The 15,388-nt window shown below is 39.6% G+C and overlaps 1 protein-coding gene across 3 annotated transcripts in view; it reads right to left on the bottom strand.

The window, feature by feature from the left end:
- KIAA1549 (KIAA1549 ortholog) overlaps positions 1-15,388 on the bottom strand; it is a 152,730-nt gene that overhangs the window by 8,283 nt on the left and 129,059 nt on the right. For 2 of the 3 annotated variants that reach the window (XM_064514007.1, XM_064514018.1), the window contains exons 13-18: positions 10,665-10,870; positions 8,664-8,887; positions 7,556-7,700; positions 5,595-5,924; positions 4,679-4,731; positions 700-845 (exon numbers count right to left, since the gene is read on the bottom strand). In XM_064514007.1, the coding sequence (XP_064370077.1) occupies positions 700-845; positions 4,679-4,731; positions 5,595-5,924; positions 7,556-7,700; positions 8,664-8,887; positions 10,665-10,870 (1,104 nt within the window). The remainder of the gene's footprint in view (positions 1-699; positions 846-4,678; positions 4,732-5,594; positions 5,925-7,555; positions 7,701-8,663; positions 8,888-10,664; positions 10,871-15,388) is intronic. The other variant, XM_064514011.1, reaches the window with a different exon arrangement.

The raw sequence follows: 15,388 nt of genomic DNA, 5'->3' as shown, positions 1-15,388 counted from the left end.
GGAGAAACTGTGCCATTTAGATAATAGATTTATAAGAATGAAAGATTCTATCAGTGTTTGCTGCTTAACTGCCATGTGATGTTAGAATCTTATTCATGACAATTTCCACAGCAATCATTAGTGCTATTGCAACCAAATCAGGGAAAATGATTTCATATGGGACAGCAGCAATAGATAGAATCTTCAGACAGTAAAAGATTCTGCTTTTATGCATACGTTTCTAGGAATGGAAATAAAAAATAAAGATTCAGAGAAGTACAAAAAATTGTTTCTCTGTCAGGCTGATTTGGGGTGCATCAATTAGTTCATTTAGCATAAAAGAAATGAAGATTTGCAGTGGAAAGTCAGCATACACTGTGTAATCTAAAACAATTAAGTTATCTTCCATTCTCACAGAATATTGTTTTTGAAAATACACTGTGAGATAACCAATGCTTGCAAGACCCTAACAAAAACTGACAAAGTACTGCCTTTTTCCGCAAGGTCCTGTGTATGTAAAGCTAACTTGGGCCAGGGCCAGGGCCTAGCTTTGGCCTCACTATCACCTTGTGATGATTTTTTTTGGCAGTTGAAGACAAGGGTCACATGTCAAATGTTGTAGCTGAAGAAGAATGATGTGTTAAAGGTGATCTCAGTTTAAGAGTAGTCCTGGAAAAGGGCCAGTTATTTCAGTGCTTGTTCAATTTAAGTGAAATGTACCTGCAGTGCTTCCGACTGGTCGTGGTCGCGCCACTGATGGCATTTCTTCCGAGTACATCCCTCTGGAGGTATACTGAGCCTCTGGCGGTTGCTGGTCTGGGTGCATTAACTCTGCAGGTTGAAGAAAACTTGGCCCAAAGTTCTGTCTGCGGAAAAGTAGGAACTCAAGATTACAGTAAGTGAATTACCCAATTAAAACATACATACATATGTATGTATGAATGTACACCTCATACCTCAGCTCTTTATGATCCCTCTGCTGTATGTTTTATCCTTAAATGTTACAAAATGATTACATCCGAAGAATACATTCCTCCTTCATAACATGCACTCCACAGGAATAGAAGTTAGAAACTCTAACAAAAATTTCACACGAGTGTTTTTCACATGTTGTAGTTTCTTCAATGCAGAGAAAAATAAAAAAACCCACAGATACTGTTTTTGCATAGCAGGAACAGTGTCTTCAGTGAAAGAAAAAAAAAAAGGAAGAGTTGCTGGGCCCATAGTTTTGGACTAAATCAAACAGAACAAACAACTTCACATGCGTATTTCACAAACAGTTATTTCATCAAGCGTTCTGTTCATTTTTCTGGATATTTTCAAAAACACATTGTTCTTCAACATGCATCAAACTACACAAAATGGTGTCATAGCACAAGTGAAGGAAGATGTTGTGTATACTAAAATTAATGTTTCCTGTTTCAGGCTGGCACTGGTAGTCTTTGCATGCAGTAATAATCACTGTTGTTATATATTTACTGAGAAGAGTTAAATACAGCAACTGTCATAAATTTATCTTCATTAATTGTGCCAAGGTAACACAACTTGTTGAAGAAACCTTATGATTCATTCACAGGCACAGAAAAGAAGGTAGAAATGCTACTTTTCCTGCACTTCCTGTTAACATACCTTAACCCTGACATGGAGAGATCATATTTTAAGAGAGTGATGGCAGCTGAGTTTTCATGGATGATTTCTAAGCTTCTCTGACAATATGGTGGATGGGTGAACACCTAAAGTTCAGGTGTCCAGGTTACGAGGCTAGTCTTTCTTAGACTCCACGTATGATTACAGAATTAAATTAAAGGGGAGAGACATGCTCCTTGAGAGGCATTCATAGCAAAGGATTTAGTGCACTAAATCTTTTTCTGAAAGAACCTGTATCTCACAGGTGAAGTAAAGGAAGCAAGGGAGACAAACCTCCTAAGTAAGGCACATGAAGTCACGCAAAAAGTCACGCAAAGTGAGGACTGAAGCCTAGGCCACCCTTTAACACCTATGTTTTTACATTCTTTTGTTCTACAAAAAAAACAGGTGACTGCATCCAATCCAGCCTATTCTTGATCTGGGCTTTATCTGGAAAACTAGCGACCTATGTGCGAACAGATAGCCAAGAAGGTTGATAAAAAAAATATAGATCCAAGTAAAGCCAGAACAAGTAATTGTAAAATAAAGTAATAACTATTTGGCATACAATATTACATGCAAGAGGTGTAAGGGGTTCAAGCTATAACAATTCCACTGTTGAATTGTCAGAATTTCCCTAGCTCTTTGCATACATTCCCAATTGTCCACTCAGCAGCTCCAGAGGAAACAATTTTCAACCAGATTTATGGACTAGTTAAAATAAATGTTGAAAGGGTAGGTAATGTTTAACAACGCCTTTTGTTATTTTAATCACTGTAACTAGTAAAAGAAAGATGTGATCACCCAGCATTTTACGCCTACAGCACAGAGCTGGAACCTTATAACTGATAAATTATTATGATTTTTGCTGTTGCCTTTAAAGAAAATATCATCTTAACATTATTGCTGAATGTATTATTTTTGTGCCAATTTTTCTGAGAGGAGAGGAGGTCTATACTTTACTGCTGATGGGTTTGTAGCTGAAAGGAGTAAGTTTAATAACCAACCCCCTCTCTGCCCAACCTTCTTTATAATAGATAGATTTAGCTACTCTTCAAAGTTCAGAGTTCAACAAAAGAGGATGGAAACTGGATACATTTCAGAATCTATATTATACATGCTTTCTAGTGCTGCTTTCTGTTGCCAGACTGAGATCCAGCCTTTGGTTTATCTTCTCAGGTTCAAAAAAAAAAAAAAAAGGTTTTACTTCCAGAGACGGCCCCAGAAATCAGTTTTGCAGCACTGGGCCACTGTGGCTTGAATGCTAGGTATCTCTGTTGCATTATGCAATATTCATTCTCCGGTAAAAGCTGTTCATTGTGCCTTTATATTTGCACAGCTGTTATGTGACCTAGCTCTTCAACATTTAAATCTTTTTACCCAGGTTTGTTCCAGCCCATTAAAGATGCTGACTGCACTTGTACAGAGAAGGGAACAGCCTGGTTACTCAACTATTATTCCATGCATTTGGGCATTTAAATGAAGTAAATGAACTATGACCTTCATACATGCCACCTAATCACACTGACCTCAGGTTATTTTCCTTTCTCCAGTTTGTGCACTGTTTTATCAAATTATTACCATCCTCTGAATTTGAGCATAACCTCTGTTCCACAACCATAACAGCTCTTTTCTGGTTTTCTGTCAACCAAGCTTTAGGAAACATTTTATTTTAATGAAATTTTTAAGGAATTCTTCCTGCTAGGATCAGTGAGTTTGCAGATTGTTAACTTGATCTGCTGGTACTAGTAGAGTCAAGTGTTTGAACTATTAATAATGACACCGTCAATTTGTAACTTACAGAAATCCAAAATGCCTAAGCCAGGGGTTGATGAGCTTTTGAACAAAGAGTATGTTGCAAAGACCGTATCTTGCTCAGGTGTTTTAACACAGGTTACAGCACTTTCATAACTAGTTTATCAGCTTTTCCCTGAATCTGCAACAGGCCAAGAAAGAAAAAAATCCCCAACAGTTACCCCAAATGTCAGCACATTTGATTATGCACTGTACATAAAATGTTGGCAGTCTCAAAACTCATAATCCACAAGGTTTCTAACTTACAAGAAAATAAACCCATGACAAAGATGACTGCATGTCATACTTTGCACCATTTCATATATGCTCCATTCACACTGAAACTGTCCGTTTCAGCCAAGACCTAAGCAAGCAAATGTGTTTACAGACTCAAATGCCCTCTCTTTTTCTAGTGGGTACTTTCAAAATAGGGTTGCAGAAAAATGAACACCGGAAAGCTCTCCATATCCATCTTGTAGCTAGAGAACAACCAAGTCTCCAAGGCAGTGAAGACATTAGATGATATCTAATGAATAACACAGGTACCAGTGGGCTTCCTCCTCATGTGGTGAACTTTAAGAAGGTAATGGATGAGTAGTTTCAGGCCAGCTTTTTACTACCTCAGCTGAAGCAGTTTGGAGTGTGTGAGCAAGACAAGTATCACCTGAGTGGGTACCATGACTGAGAAGAACCTGACTTCATGTGCACACAGACACCAAACAAGGAATGAACCATCGCTTGGGCAACTGTTTCTTCTCTTCATGTGATTCTCCCACAGTAAGGCCAGAGGAAGATGGAAAGGTTGTTCCCCTCTGATTTTACAGCAATAGGCCTGCAAAGCAGGCTTTCTCTGTGAGGGTCAGTATGCTTGCAATTTGTTCTTAACTTGGCTAAAAATAGAACGAGCTGGTTAGTCATTTGCAAGCTTTTGCAAGTGAGTGTTGTACTGAGGCTACAGAAATGAGATGAAAGCAAGAGTATTGGGAGAAGTGCTTGCATCTGAGTCACTGTTTTAGGCTCTCTGAAGGCTGAAACTCAATGGTTCCTTCAGTATTTGGAAAGTTATCTCTACAGCCAAGGGGCTAGAAATCCATTTCTCTTAAATGGAGGCTTGGATTCCACACAGTCTCAGTATGTCATTTATCCTCTATAAATAAATTACACAGGCTGGATCTGGACTCTCTACAGTTCTTTGCATAATAACATACCAATGCCAGTAAGAACTCTGGAGAAACTGCAAAGAAAATAATAAATGATAATTCCATCAGTGAAAAACTACCTTGGTAGGAGGCCTGGTGCTGTTGGCGGAGTCATTCCAAATTCCACATACCTCTGTTGAAAGAATGAAACAAATGAATTAAAATCAAAATCCATACACTGGGAAGTTCACTGTCAGCCCTTTAAGTGATGAATGGCAGAGATCACTAGGCCTATATGAGCAACTGGTTTGCAACTTTACAGCTTAGTTTTAAAAACGGAGTTGCACAAGAAGGTCTGGGAAGCATCTCTACACTGGGACAGCAGTCTCTTCTGTCTGATCATGGTCTTTATGTAACTTAGAAACCTCTCAAAAATATTCTATCTCACCTCAAGATGAAGGGCTGCCCCAATGTCTATTTAGCTTAAAATTTTCAGGGAACTGAACTTTTCCCTTCTCTTACATGCTGCAAACTCATCAACTTCTGCTGAACTGCTGTGGAAGTCAAGCTGACCTGACTATCCATGTGTCTCAGTGCTCCATAAAATGCAAAGAACATACATAGAAATATTGCTTCCCTATCTCACAGCTTCCAAAGCATTTGGATGCCCTGGTGAAAAACACAACCTAAAAACAATACATTCTTTTTGCTTTTCAAAATACATAGTTCACTAGCAAGTATTAAAAAAAAAAAAAATTCTCTCTTAGACATGGCAAGACTGATCTCTGAATGATCACAACTGAGAAGAACAGAAAAGTTATCCTAAAGGAGGAGAACTATTTTCTCTCTTGGCAGGGAGGGGAAAAGGGGAAAAGAATGCAACTGACTTAAAAAGCAAGTTCACCATTTTGTGACAGATCACTTAGGAACTCTCCTGGTTCCAGAATTTGCTCAGTGCTTGTGTAAGTCCTGGCAGAAAAGGTACAGTAACAGCGACCATGACTCAACTGGTGCTAACTTCCTGCCCAGCAAAGCCTTTCAAAATGCATCACTCACATTAAACAGGTTGTTTACTGCCTGAGCTGGACCATAAGTTGATCCCCACTGGGTGCATGTGGTTCCCCTCCCTGCTCGAGCAGGAGTGTTGTTTACCGGCTGTCCTGCAGAGACCCCGGGTGGTGTGACGGCAGTGGAATTGGCTGCTTGGCTACTGGGAGCCACCAGGGCAAAAGCATCATCCAGCAGAGAGTGCATAGTCTGCCGAGCCTCTTCAATGGATGGCTGCGGTGGGATGTACTGGGAGACCGGGTGGGAAGGCAAGGCAGGAAACTTCCCAAGGTCAGCTGAAGATGATGTCTGTGGTTCAGGAGGCAAATCCGGATCAGACTGGAAAAGCAGAAAGAAGGTGAAGGGCAGTCAGATAGGAGATCTAAGTAGGCAACCTCCAAGATGCAGCAGGCCTTAATTTGGAGTAACGTCCTCTTCGCCAAACCAGAACAGGATAAATGGCACAAGTGCCAGCACTGGACAAAACTTGCTCCTTACCCTCCCCACTTATGCATGCACATACATGACCCCAACTGTTCCAATGCTTCCCTCAGCGTAACTTGAAACACTGTAATACCAGATAAGGCAGCAGTGCCATCGGTGGTTACACAGCTATAACAGAAATTGTGTGGTTTGCAAATGTGCATGAAGTCATGCAGTGAGCATGACTTCACCCAGAAAAAGACAATCTGCTCTGTATACATCTCTGAATTCTCTGAAGTCTTTGCAATACCAAGAAATGAATTCAGTCTGTAGGTTACAACTGACCACATCAGCAGTAATATTAAGCAATTACTGCTTTCCAAAAAAATACACAAAGGGAGCTGTTAAACAGCTAAGTGGTTAGCTGCATGGAACTTGAACTGGGGTGCATCACCTGAATGGGATTCACTAAGTACTTCACAGCAGTATCACCTGAGGCATGCATCACAATTGCTACCTGGGATCTTACCACATGGGCTTACTGCTCATCAGTAACAGGAAATTAAACCAGCTTTGCAGTAGCAGACCAATTATCAAAGCTCATTCCTGCCACTCCATGCAGACTGCAAAATCGGTTGTTAAGATGCAAAATCCTCTGCTTCATCAGGAACTTAGCATTCTGAGTACTCTCTCTCCACAGATGCCAAAGGGGCTGAGCTTGCTGTGTGACAAGTCTTAATTAAATAGCTTCAGATGATAATTCATTCTGCTACAGCATGACATTAAAAGCATCATGCTCTTGTTTGAATGCAGAGGGGAAACCACAGAAATCCACATTATAGCCACTTGACTGCATATACAGCTAATAGTGAAATTCTTAAAATTATTAATCTATTTTTCAAGATGAAAGCTGTCCAGGGGGCTCCAATGCTAGCATTAGGCTTAGTAAAGACTGATTAAAAGTAGTTAAAACATGCTCAAATACAGTTTATGACATGGATACCATTGAACAGAAGCATCCTCCATTTTTTTGCCTTTTTTAAAAGCAGGAAACAAAATTAATTTCCCAGACATTGTACTAGAATTATTCCAACTTACTGCACTACAAAGATGTCTGTTACTCTTGCATTGATAATTAATCCTACATTTTAAAGATGAGAAAATTTCTCATGAAGGGAACTGAGTCTTCCACTATGTAAGAGAAAAGGATAAAATTTTCTGTAACATGCAGCAAATTGGACTAAAGTGAAACTATGTTCAGCATAGTGTGGAACAAGCAAAGCACATTTTCATGCACATAATACGGTAGTGTTAATGAAAACAAAGTTTTAGTTCTTGACTTCTTTAAAATGATGGAATTCTTGGCAGATTTTTACTGCTTAATACTAACAGACTGCCAATGAAATCCTTATTTCACTCTGATCTACATGCTAATTACATTTGACTGAAACTAGCCACACAGACCATAGTCAGAAGGCCAAAACCGCCCCATGTAACAATGGTCATTACAATTCAGAATACTGCTGTCATTCAAGAGACATACATACAATATATGCAGAGTTATTGACTCCCGGAGGCCTTTTGTACGTCCCATCACTATCAGTTGTGATTAACCTGTCCTTTTCCGCATCAATAGGACTACCATTTATCTGATGTCGCCGGCGCTGCTTGGGAGAACGTTTCGCACGAGAACTTCATAGGAAGAAAACAAAAAGGCAGAGATGGAGAAAAACAAACAAGACACAGGTCATTACATTTCTTTTTTTTTTAATTTTCCTTCTCAATCTCACTCCAGGTTGAACTCTACTGCCCATTCCCTCCAAGTCATCTTTGTCTCAGCCCTCTCTCTCTTCCCTTCCTCAGTTCTTCAATCCAATCCCATTCGCTAGCCCCAAATCTTTCTCCTCAAATTTCTCCTCCTAATATACTGTCAGCTCTTCAAACAGTCCCCCTCCTCTTTCAAGCTCTTTCCAGTGTCACCCCTTTTCTAGACCCATCTTCCAAGCCACCCGTGCTCCAGCCTCCCCCTGTTCCTCTCCACACCTCCCAGATCCATGGGAAGTCTGATACATTCCAACTAGCAGAAGAGACAAAGCCACCAACCAAGTCTTTGTACTTGGCACCTTGGGTTTAACCTGACCAGGACAAGTCAGCTGAAGAACATGTTATTTGTGAATCTGCCCTTAACATTCAAAATCTTCATATGTCTTTTAAGTTGTTCAAGAGTTTCTCTACTTTGCATCTTTTTTTTTCCTTTATAAAAAGTGTTTCTTGCAGTTTGTATTTTCTCTGGGTTTTTTTTTAGTGCTTACAATATATTACAATTTTGATCCCCCTACAAAACAGGAGACTAAAACAAACAAATTGCAGAGCAAATACTAAATTGTTTAAAAACAATTTTCATATTTTTGGGTGTACTTACTGAGAATTCATCCATGAGAACTTGTAAAAGAATAATCTGAAAACAAAGCATACTAGTACATACAGAAGTAAACCAAAATATTTAGAATAACCCCAATCTTTTCACCCAGCCAACACAAGTTGAACTAAGGATCAAAACAATTTTAAGCTCTGCAAGTATCAGTAACAGATCTGACGTACTTTGGACTTTGACTCTAAAAGAAAACTGTTCTTTCCCATCTTTGAAATCCCTACCTCTTCCTGGGCTCTATGAAGACAGTAGGCACACTGCCTCCAGGGTCCAAGATCTTGTCAATTTGCATCTGTGCCTTACGATATATTCTATGCTGTTCTTTGGAGTCAACCACGACCACATCATCCACCACTGGAAATTCATAGTGCCCTTTGCGCTTGGCGCGAAGACGAATCTTATTGCGGTGATGCTCAATCTCAGATTTATGCCTCAGGGCTGTCTGTATCTTAAAAGAAGGAGGAGGAAAAAGTCAAGCACTTTTTTCATTTTTTATTTGCATTTTTTGCAAATACAACTTCTTGCTGCTGTTCCATAAACCTCTCTTCCTCGCCTCACTGCCTGGCCCCATCTCCTAAAAAAACCAAAAACAAAAAACCTGAAGGATTAAAACAAGGCACATGAAATTTGTGAGTACATTTTTTTTCATGGATATTTTTCCCTCCTGCTTCCAGTTTCCATATTATCACCCCAGGTAGATGTACTATTATACACAATACGATTGCCAGCACAGCGGGTGCAATTAAAGAGAAGTGACAGTGTATTAATAAAGGGCAACTGGAGCACAAAAATGTCCTGCCATTTGCCAGAAGTGACATTGCTATGAGAAAATAAGACTAACCAACATACACTGTATCTACTTTTGCTTGTCAAACAGATATTTGACTAATAGGGTTGAGGCCTGTCACCCATTCCCTCTAATGCCATTAGTCACGTAAGGAATGAGAACTCAAAAAAGAAGCTCGCTGAGCTCATAACAAATCAATGTCTTTGCTAAGTATGAGGGGCTGACACAAGCTATGCAGAAATGCAGCAGCAGTGTCAGAGCCTAGGTCTGAGATGGACATGGTGTCCTAAGCTCTATGGCTTCTTTCAGGCTGAGCTTTCATGCCTTCTCCTGTTCTTTTTCAAATTTCTTGGTGTGTATCTCAGCATCTGCGCAAAGCTATCACATCACCATGCTTTTAAGTCTCAGCTCAATGTTCATTGAAATGATTTTTTTCATTGGAAAAGACTTGGGCACTGGTTTGGGCCACAAGTACCCTGGTTGTGCTGGACTAGTCCTGGAATACATCATCAGCAGTGAATTAAACAAATAGAAATGGAAACTTTCATGTATTCTCTTTAAAAATCCAAAAAGGCATAAGAGGGTCATAAGCCAGATTTACTGTTTGCATTTATAGTTAGAATTACATCAGTCTTCTGCCCACATAATTATATTTTTATTTCCTGGCTTCTCTTGTCTAGATATATCAGATACATCAATTTCTCTCTCTTTTGTCAGGCACTGAGATGAATGGTACCTTACCACAGTTAAGTTAACGGGAGGATGCTATCTTACTCAGCACAAAATCACGACACAGGTGCATGGCACTTTCAGGCAGCATATGATGTGGTTTTACAGTGCATTACCGTCTCTTCTACTGCCCCCAGGCATACTCTTATTCTGCCTAAAGTAACCTGAGCCCCAGAGAAAGCACTAAGTTTCTATGTTTACTGCCAAATAAGCATATGTACATGAGAAGCTGGAAACAATTAGTGTGTTGCAAATTCACACTCCAGAGTGCCCTAAGATACCTTGTTTGTAAAACCCACACCCTGAGTTGCAGGAAAGCCAACGGAATAGTGCACAATGAACTGGCCCAGGTGGGCCAGGCAACCCCAACTCTCACACATTCATGTACAGAACTCTCATAAGCCATGGACTGGTGGCTAGCAAAAGCATGGTAGCAAAAGATATCCTGACTATCAGCACAGCTTAGGGTCTCTTACTGTTTAAGTTTTGCTTCAGGTATCTCTTGTAACAGGTCAGATTACTTCTTTGGATGGAAAGATGATCATACCTGTGACTTGTCAAGATTCTATCCCTGAGGAGTTGGCAAGGAACTAATGAGGAACTCCTGACTACGAGAAAGAAACCGGATTCTTTTTACTTCCCTTTTGGATGGAAATCTCTGTTTAAGTGCCATAGTCCTCCATGAACATTCAAAACACTTTAAAAATACCTCTTTATTAATTTTGTTGGTTTCTGCCACTCGATCAGAAAGTATGGAGTTCTGAACTGGAGGTGCTGCCATTGGCTGCATAGCAATCAGCTGGATCTTGCTTGGGACCCGTCTGCTGGCATCTGAGGAACGTGACATCCTATCCACATGTTCGAAGATAGAGGCTGAGGAGTGTTGCTCATTTCCACTGCTGGTCTGAGGAGGTCCTGAGTTACCAGAACAAATACAGAGTAAAGTAGTGCTGCTAGGGTTATCTCAGTCAAATGTCAAGCTTTACAGATGCTATACTAAGAGACTGCCATGTTTTCCATCTGTGTTTAATTTGCCCTTTAGGCCTTCCAGCTGATTCACATTTAGTGCATAAGAAGTTTACCCAGTCATTTGCAAATTATAAACATTTTTCCATTACATTTCCAGAAGGTGAACTGCCATTCTTTATTTCTGTAAATCAAGCTCTTGGCATTTGCAACCCCCCCAAATCTCAATCCACTCTAGCATAAAAAGCTGTTCTAGCACATACTGCTAATGCTGGTTCTTATCAGTACTTAAGGAGATGCAAATTCCTCAAATGGAGTTTCAAAAAAGCAATAAAAAACTGTCACATTGCAAAACGCAGTTCCTAAAAGGTAAGTCATAGAAGAAGCACTACATTAACTAAACAAAAAAGAGTTAAAAATCCACAAAACCCACAAAGAATTTTATAGCCCTTTTACTGATTTAAGCTTTTAGAGCACTGTTTTCTTCTTAGTGACACGATAAACAGTTAACATACTAATGTGCAAGCTGCACAAATATTGCCATGTTGTAATTTGTTGAAGAGGTTATATCAACCCAAATACAATCAGAAAGTGAAATCATGGAAACCAATACACCTGGAAAGCTACAGTCCTGGTCTAGCCAACAGGTAATCACTTGAACAGGAATGGATCATCTCCCTCAAAAACTTGAAATCTGTAGGATTATCCTAGGGGTTTGTGGTTAAGCATATGTTTAAGACTTTTTTTTTTTTTTTTTAACTGGAGCTAGGCCAACATGAACCATTATGTCAGTTAAGCTGGCAACAACTACTAAAGAGTTGCAAAATAACCATTTGTCTTGTCTTTACAGTAACACCACAAATTCTCAAAGTGCTTTTCACCATGAAATACAAACAATGAGAGGTTTAGATCTGTGACCTTTCTTATGGAAATATGGAAACAATGGAGTAGAGGGAGAGATTCCTGAATCCCTGCATGGACTTCTAATGACAGGTTGTGATTCTCAGATCCAGGATCAGGAGGAGAAAGAGCAGAATTTATCAGCCTAATCCAACTCTGACAGACAGGAAAGAAAACAGCCATTGCTTGGATCCATTTGCAATACTTGGTGGTAATGAAGTGCAGGGTTCAGAAGAGAAGTGAATGCTACCATCTGTAGAAGACTGCAGTAGATTAATTATTCCTTTACTTCCCCCCTATAGCACAGAAGGGGAGCAAAAAAGGGAAGGAATGGCACACTTTATAATATTCACACCATACTACTATGGGCTGGAATGCAGTCTGGCCCCAAATGAAGAAAAATTCTTATTTCCCATATTTCTCTGAAACTTGATCAATGCATTGTAAAATTGACACATGTATAAATACTGTGCATCATTTATAAATGAGACTTTCCTATATAAGTGAAGGTAAACAGTTCTGCTCAAGATCTCTGTGTGTCAAATGTTTTGCAAGACACAGACCCTTTTAACCAATTGAAATATATCCACCTCTCTTTTGTAGCTATTTATACAATCTTTACCATCTGTCATCTTCACAAAAATTAATGGGTACCATCTTCACTCATTTCTTTGAAGCAAGCATTGCCTCGCACAGAGAGATGCACAAGATATATTAAGCAGTTTGTCCAAATCCCTCAGACTGAGCCTGCAGTGCAACAGAAATCTGAACTTTGCATCTGTCTTATTCATTTTTACACACATTAGTTATTTTTTCCAACCTTTCCAGTTCTAACAGTAGTTCTGAAAGCTCACAGACCTCCAACAAAGAATTTTTAGGCTCTATTTTCATACTACTTGTTTAGGAAGGTCCAACATATTCAATTACAGAATCACGGAATTCTTGAGGTTGGAAGGCACCTCTGGATATCTTCTGGTTCAACTCCCCTGCTTAAGCAGGGTCAGCTAGAGCAGGTTGCCCAGGACCATGTCCAGTCAGGTTTTGAATGTCTCCAAGGATGGTCTCCGAGACCTCTCCAGGCAACCTGTTCCAGTGTTCAACCACCCTCACAGTAAAGTGGGTTTTGGGTTGTTTTGATTTGTTTTTGTTTGTTTTGGTTTTATGTCCAGATGGAAATTCCTATGTTTCAATTTGTGCCCTTTGCCTCTTCTGTCACAGGGCACGACAGAGAAGAGTCTGACTCTGTCTTCTTTATATTCTCCCTTCAGATATTTATATACACTGATAAGATCCCCCAAGCGCTCTGCTCTCCAGGCTAAACAGCACCACCTCTCTCAGTCTCTCCTCATGGGAGAGATGTTCCAGCCCCTTAATCATCTTTGTGGCCCTTCGCTGGACTCGCTCCAATAAGTCCATGTCTTTCTTGCACTGGGGATCCCAGAAGCATACCTGAGCATCCACTCTGAATCTTTAACACTTCATCCTTTCATTCCAAGGGACAGTTCTATAAACAGATGCTTGGCAGACTTCTAAGCTGAAGCTGTTCTTAAGTCATTTTGTAAAACCGTCCAGAAGTCCACTGCCAAATTTTGGTAAGGTTCTAGAGTAACACAAGATGCTATTCTCTCTTTTGCTTTTGCAGAAAAGTTGTACACACAAAAAAGGAAAAACTCTCTGAAGCCATGTTCCTGTAGTAAACACTGCAAGGATAAGCCCTATCCTCACAGTGGATACCAGAAGTTATCAGGGATGCGTGGGAGCTGTTCCCAGGAAATAACTCACAGTACCAGTGCTAAAATGAGTAAATATACCAAAGAAATACACCAAATAAAGAAATATACCAAAAAAAGGCCAAATGGACAAATGGACAGAGGAAAAATATGGTAAAAATGGCAAAATTTACTTTCATGTCATCTACTGTGCTAGCAATAAGGCTTACTTTCAAAGGAAAACACTCAGATAGTAGCAGTTTGGATTTGATTATGTCTCCTTAAGCACAGAAACAAGTAACTCCTGTTACCACTAGCAGAAGAAAGATTCCCAAGAATTCAATCCTACAATTAACATAGTATTATTTCAGTTCATCAAAACTTTAATTAGGTAATCTACAGCTAAGAGAGTTACCTCAAGTACACTTGCAAACTCAAATATATAAAGCCACTTCTTAATGATTTAGGGCTTTTTTTTTTTAATTTAACATGCCTATGTTACAGTTGGCCTTTAAATCCTCTCTGTATGCACACTGAATGCATCTATAAATGCAAACCAAGATGGAAGTATAGCAAAGTAGACAAGAACACTGCGAACTGCACGGTGCTGTACACGCGCAATGAAAGAACAGACCATTTCAAATTCAGCATCTGAACAAGTTCCTTTAGAGTTCAGACAGGGTGAAAAAAGAATGATTTTTCATTTCAAAGTACTTTCATTACCCTATCATCCATGGTCAGAAAGTCCTTCTTACAAAGCTATCATATGTCACTATACAAATGAAATTTTGATCTCAGACCAGATAGCTGAAGCTGAAAAATAACAGAGAAAAATTAAAATACCCAAATACTGGACAGAACAGGTTTCAACAATTGGTCCATATAGGTCACATGTCAGAATCAACATTCATTACTGCCGGTGTTGAAATTGCTGACTTGAACTGAAGCGTTGGGAAAATGAATTGCTCTGCAGGAAATTGTAAACCAATTTGGCAGCAGATAGAGGAAGGCTACTCCTTCCCCCACCTCCTTTAAAGAAACAAGGGACATTGCAACCAAGGTGCACAAAGCCTAATCCAAAACCAGGTAAAGTCAATGGGAATCTTCCACTGGGCTTTGAATCCTGCTCAGATTGAGTTTCACACAACTGATTTATATCCCAATAGGTTACATCCCCAGGATGCAGCCTGATGACCCTCATTAGTTACTAGTACAAAGCTAACAATGGAAAGGCTCATCGCCAGCCTTTGCTCATCCATCTTTACTCTTAGGAGAGAGAAATGACTATGAAAGAACACAGTCCTTAATTTATAACCAGATATGGTATGCATTAGCAAAGAGAGTGCCAGCTTTCTTCTATCTAATCTTTGCTATCTCTCAGTCCTGATCAGTAAGACACTTTATTTAGTGAGAAAATATTTGTGCTTCCTTGTAGGTTGCCCGAGTTTCTCTTAAGCTTCCAGTAGAGAGGCCAATTCTAAATACTGCTAACTGTGACCGTAACTTGTTTATACCAAGCAAGAACAGCTTGCCTCAGTTTTGCCTCTTTCACAGTGAGGATGTTTTCCTCAATAATTTGAAAGAATTTGGAGGAAATTAGAAAAATGTGTTTGTATTGAATGACTATAATTTGTGTTATTGAGAACCTTTTCTACGTCAATAACTCAAAAGCAATTTTGTTTTTTCGACTCAGAAGACAAATCCTTTCATGCTTAAGATATAATTACAGCTACCCCAACACCTCTATTCATACTTGTACTCAACTACCAGCTCTGGTTACTTACCCACTCTGTTTGCTCCTGACAACATAAAGGAAAAAGAAGAGACAACATGGTAATTATTACAAATAATTCAGCTG

This window comes from Dromaius novaehollandiae, chromosome 1 (genome assembly GCF_036370855.1).
Source record: "Dromaius novaehollandiae isolate bDroNov1 chromosome 1, bDroNov1.hap1, whole genome shotgun sequence".
NCBI lineage: Eukaryota > Metazoa > Chordata > Aves > Casuariiformes > Dromaiidae > Dromaius > Dromaius novaehollandiae.
Note: the sequence above shows the minus strand (reverse complement) of the source record. Positions and strands in the feature narration are given on the sequence as shown.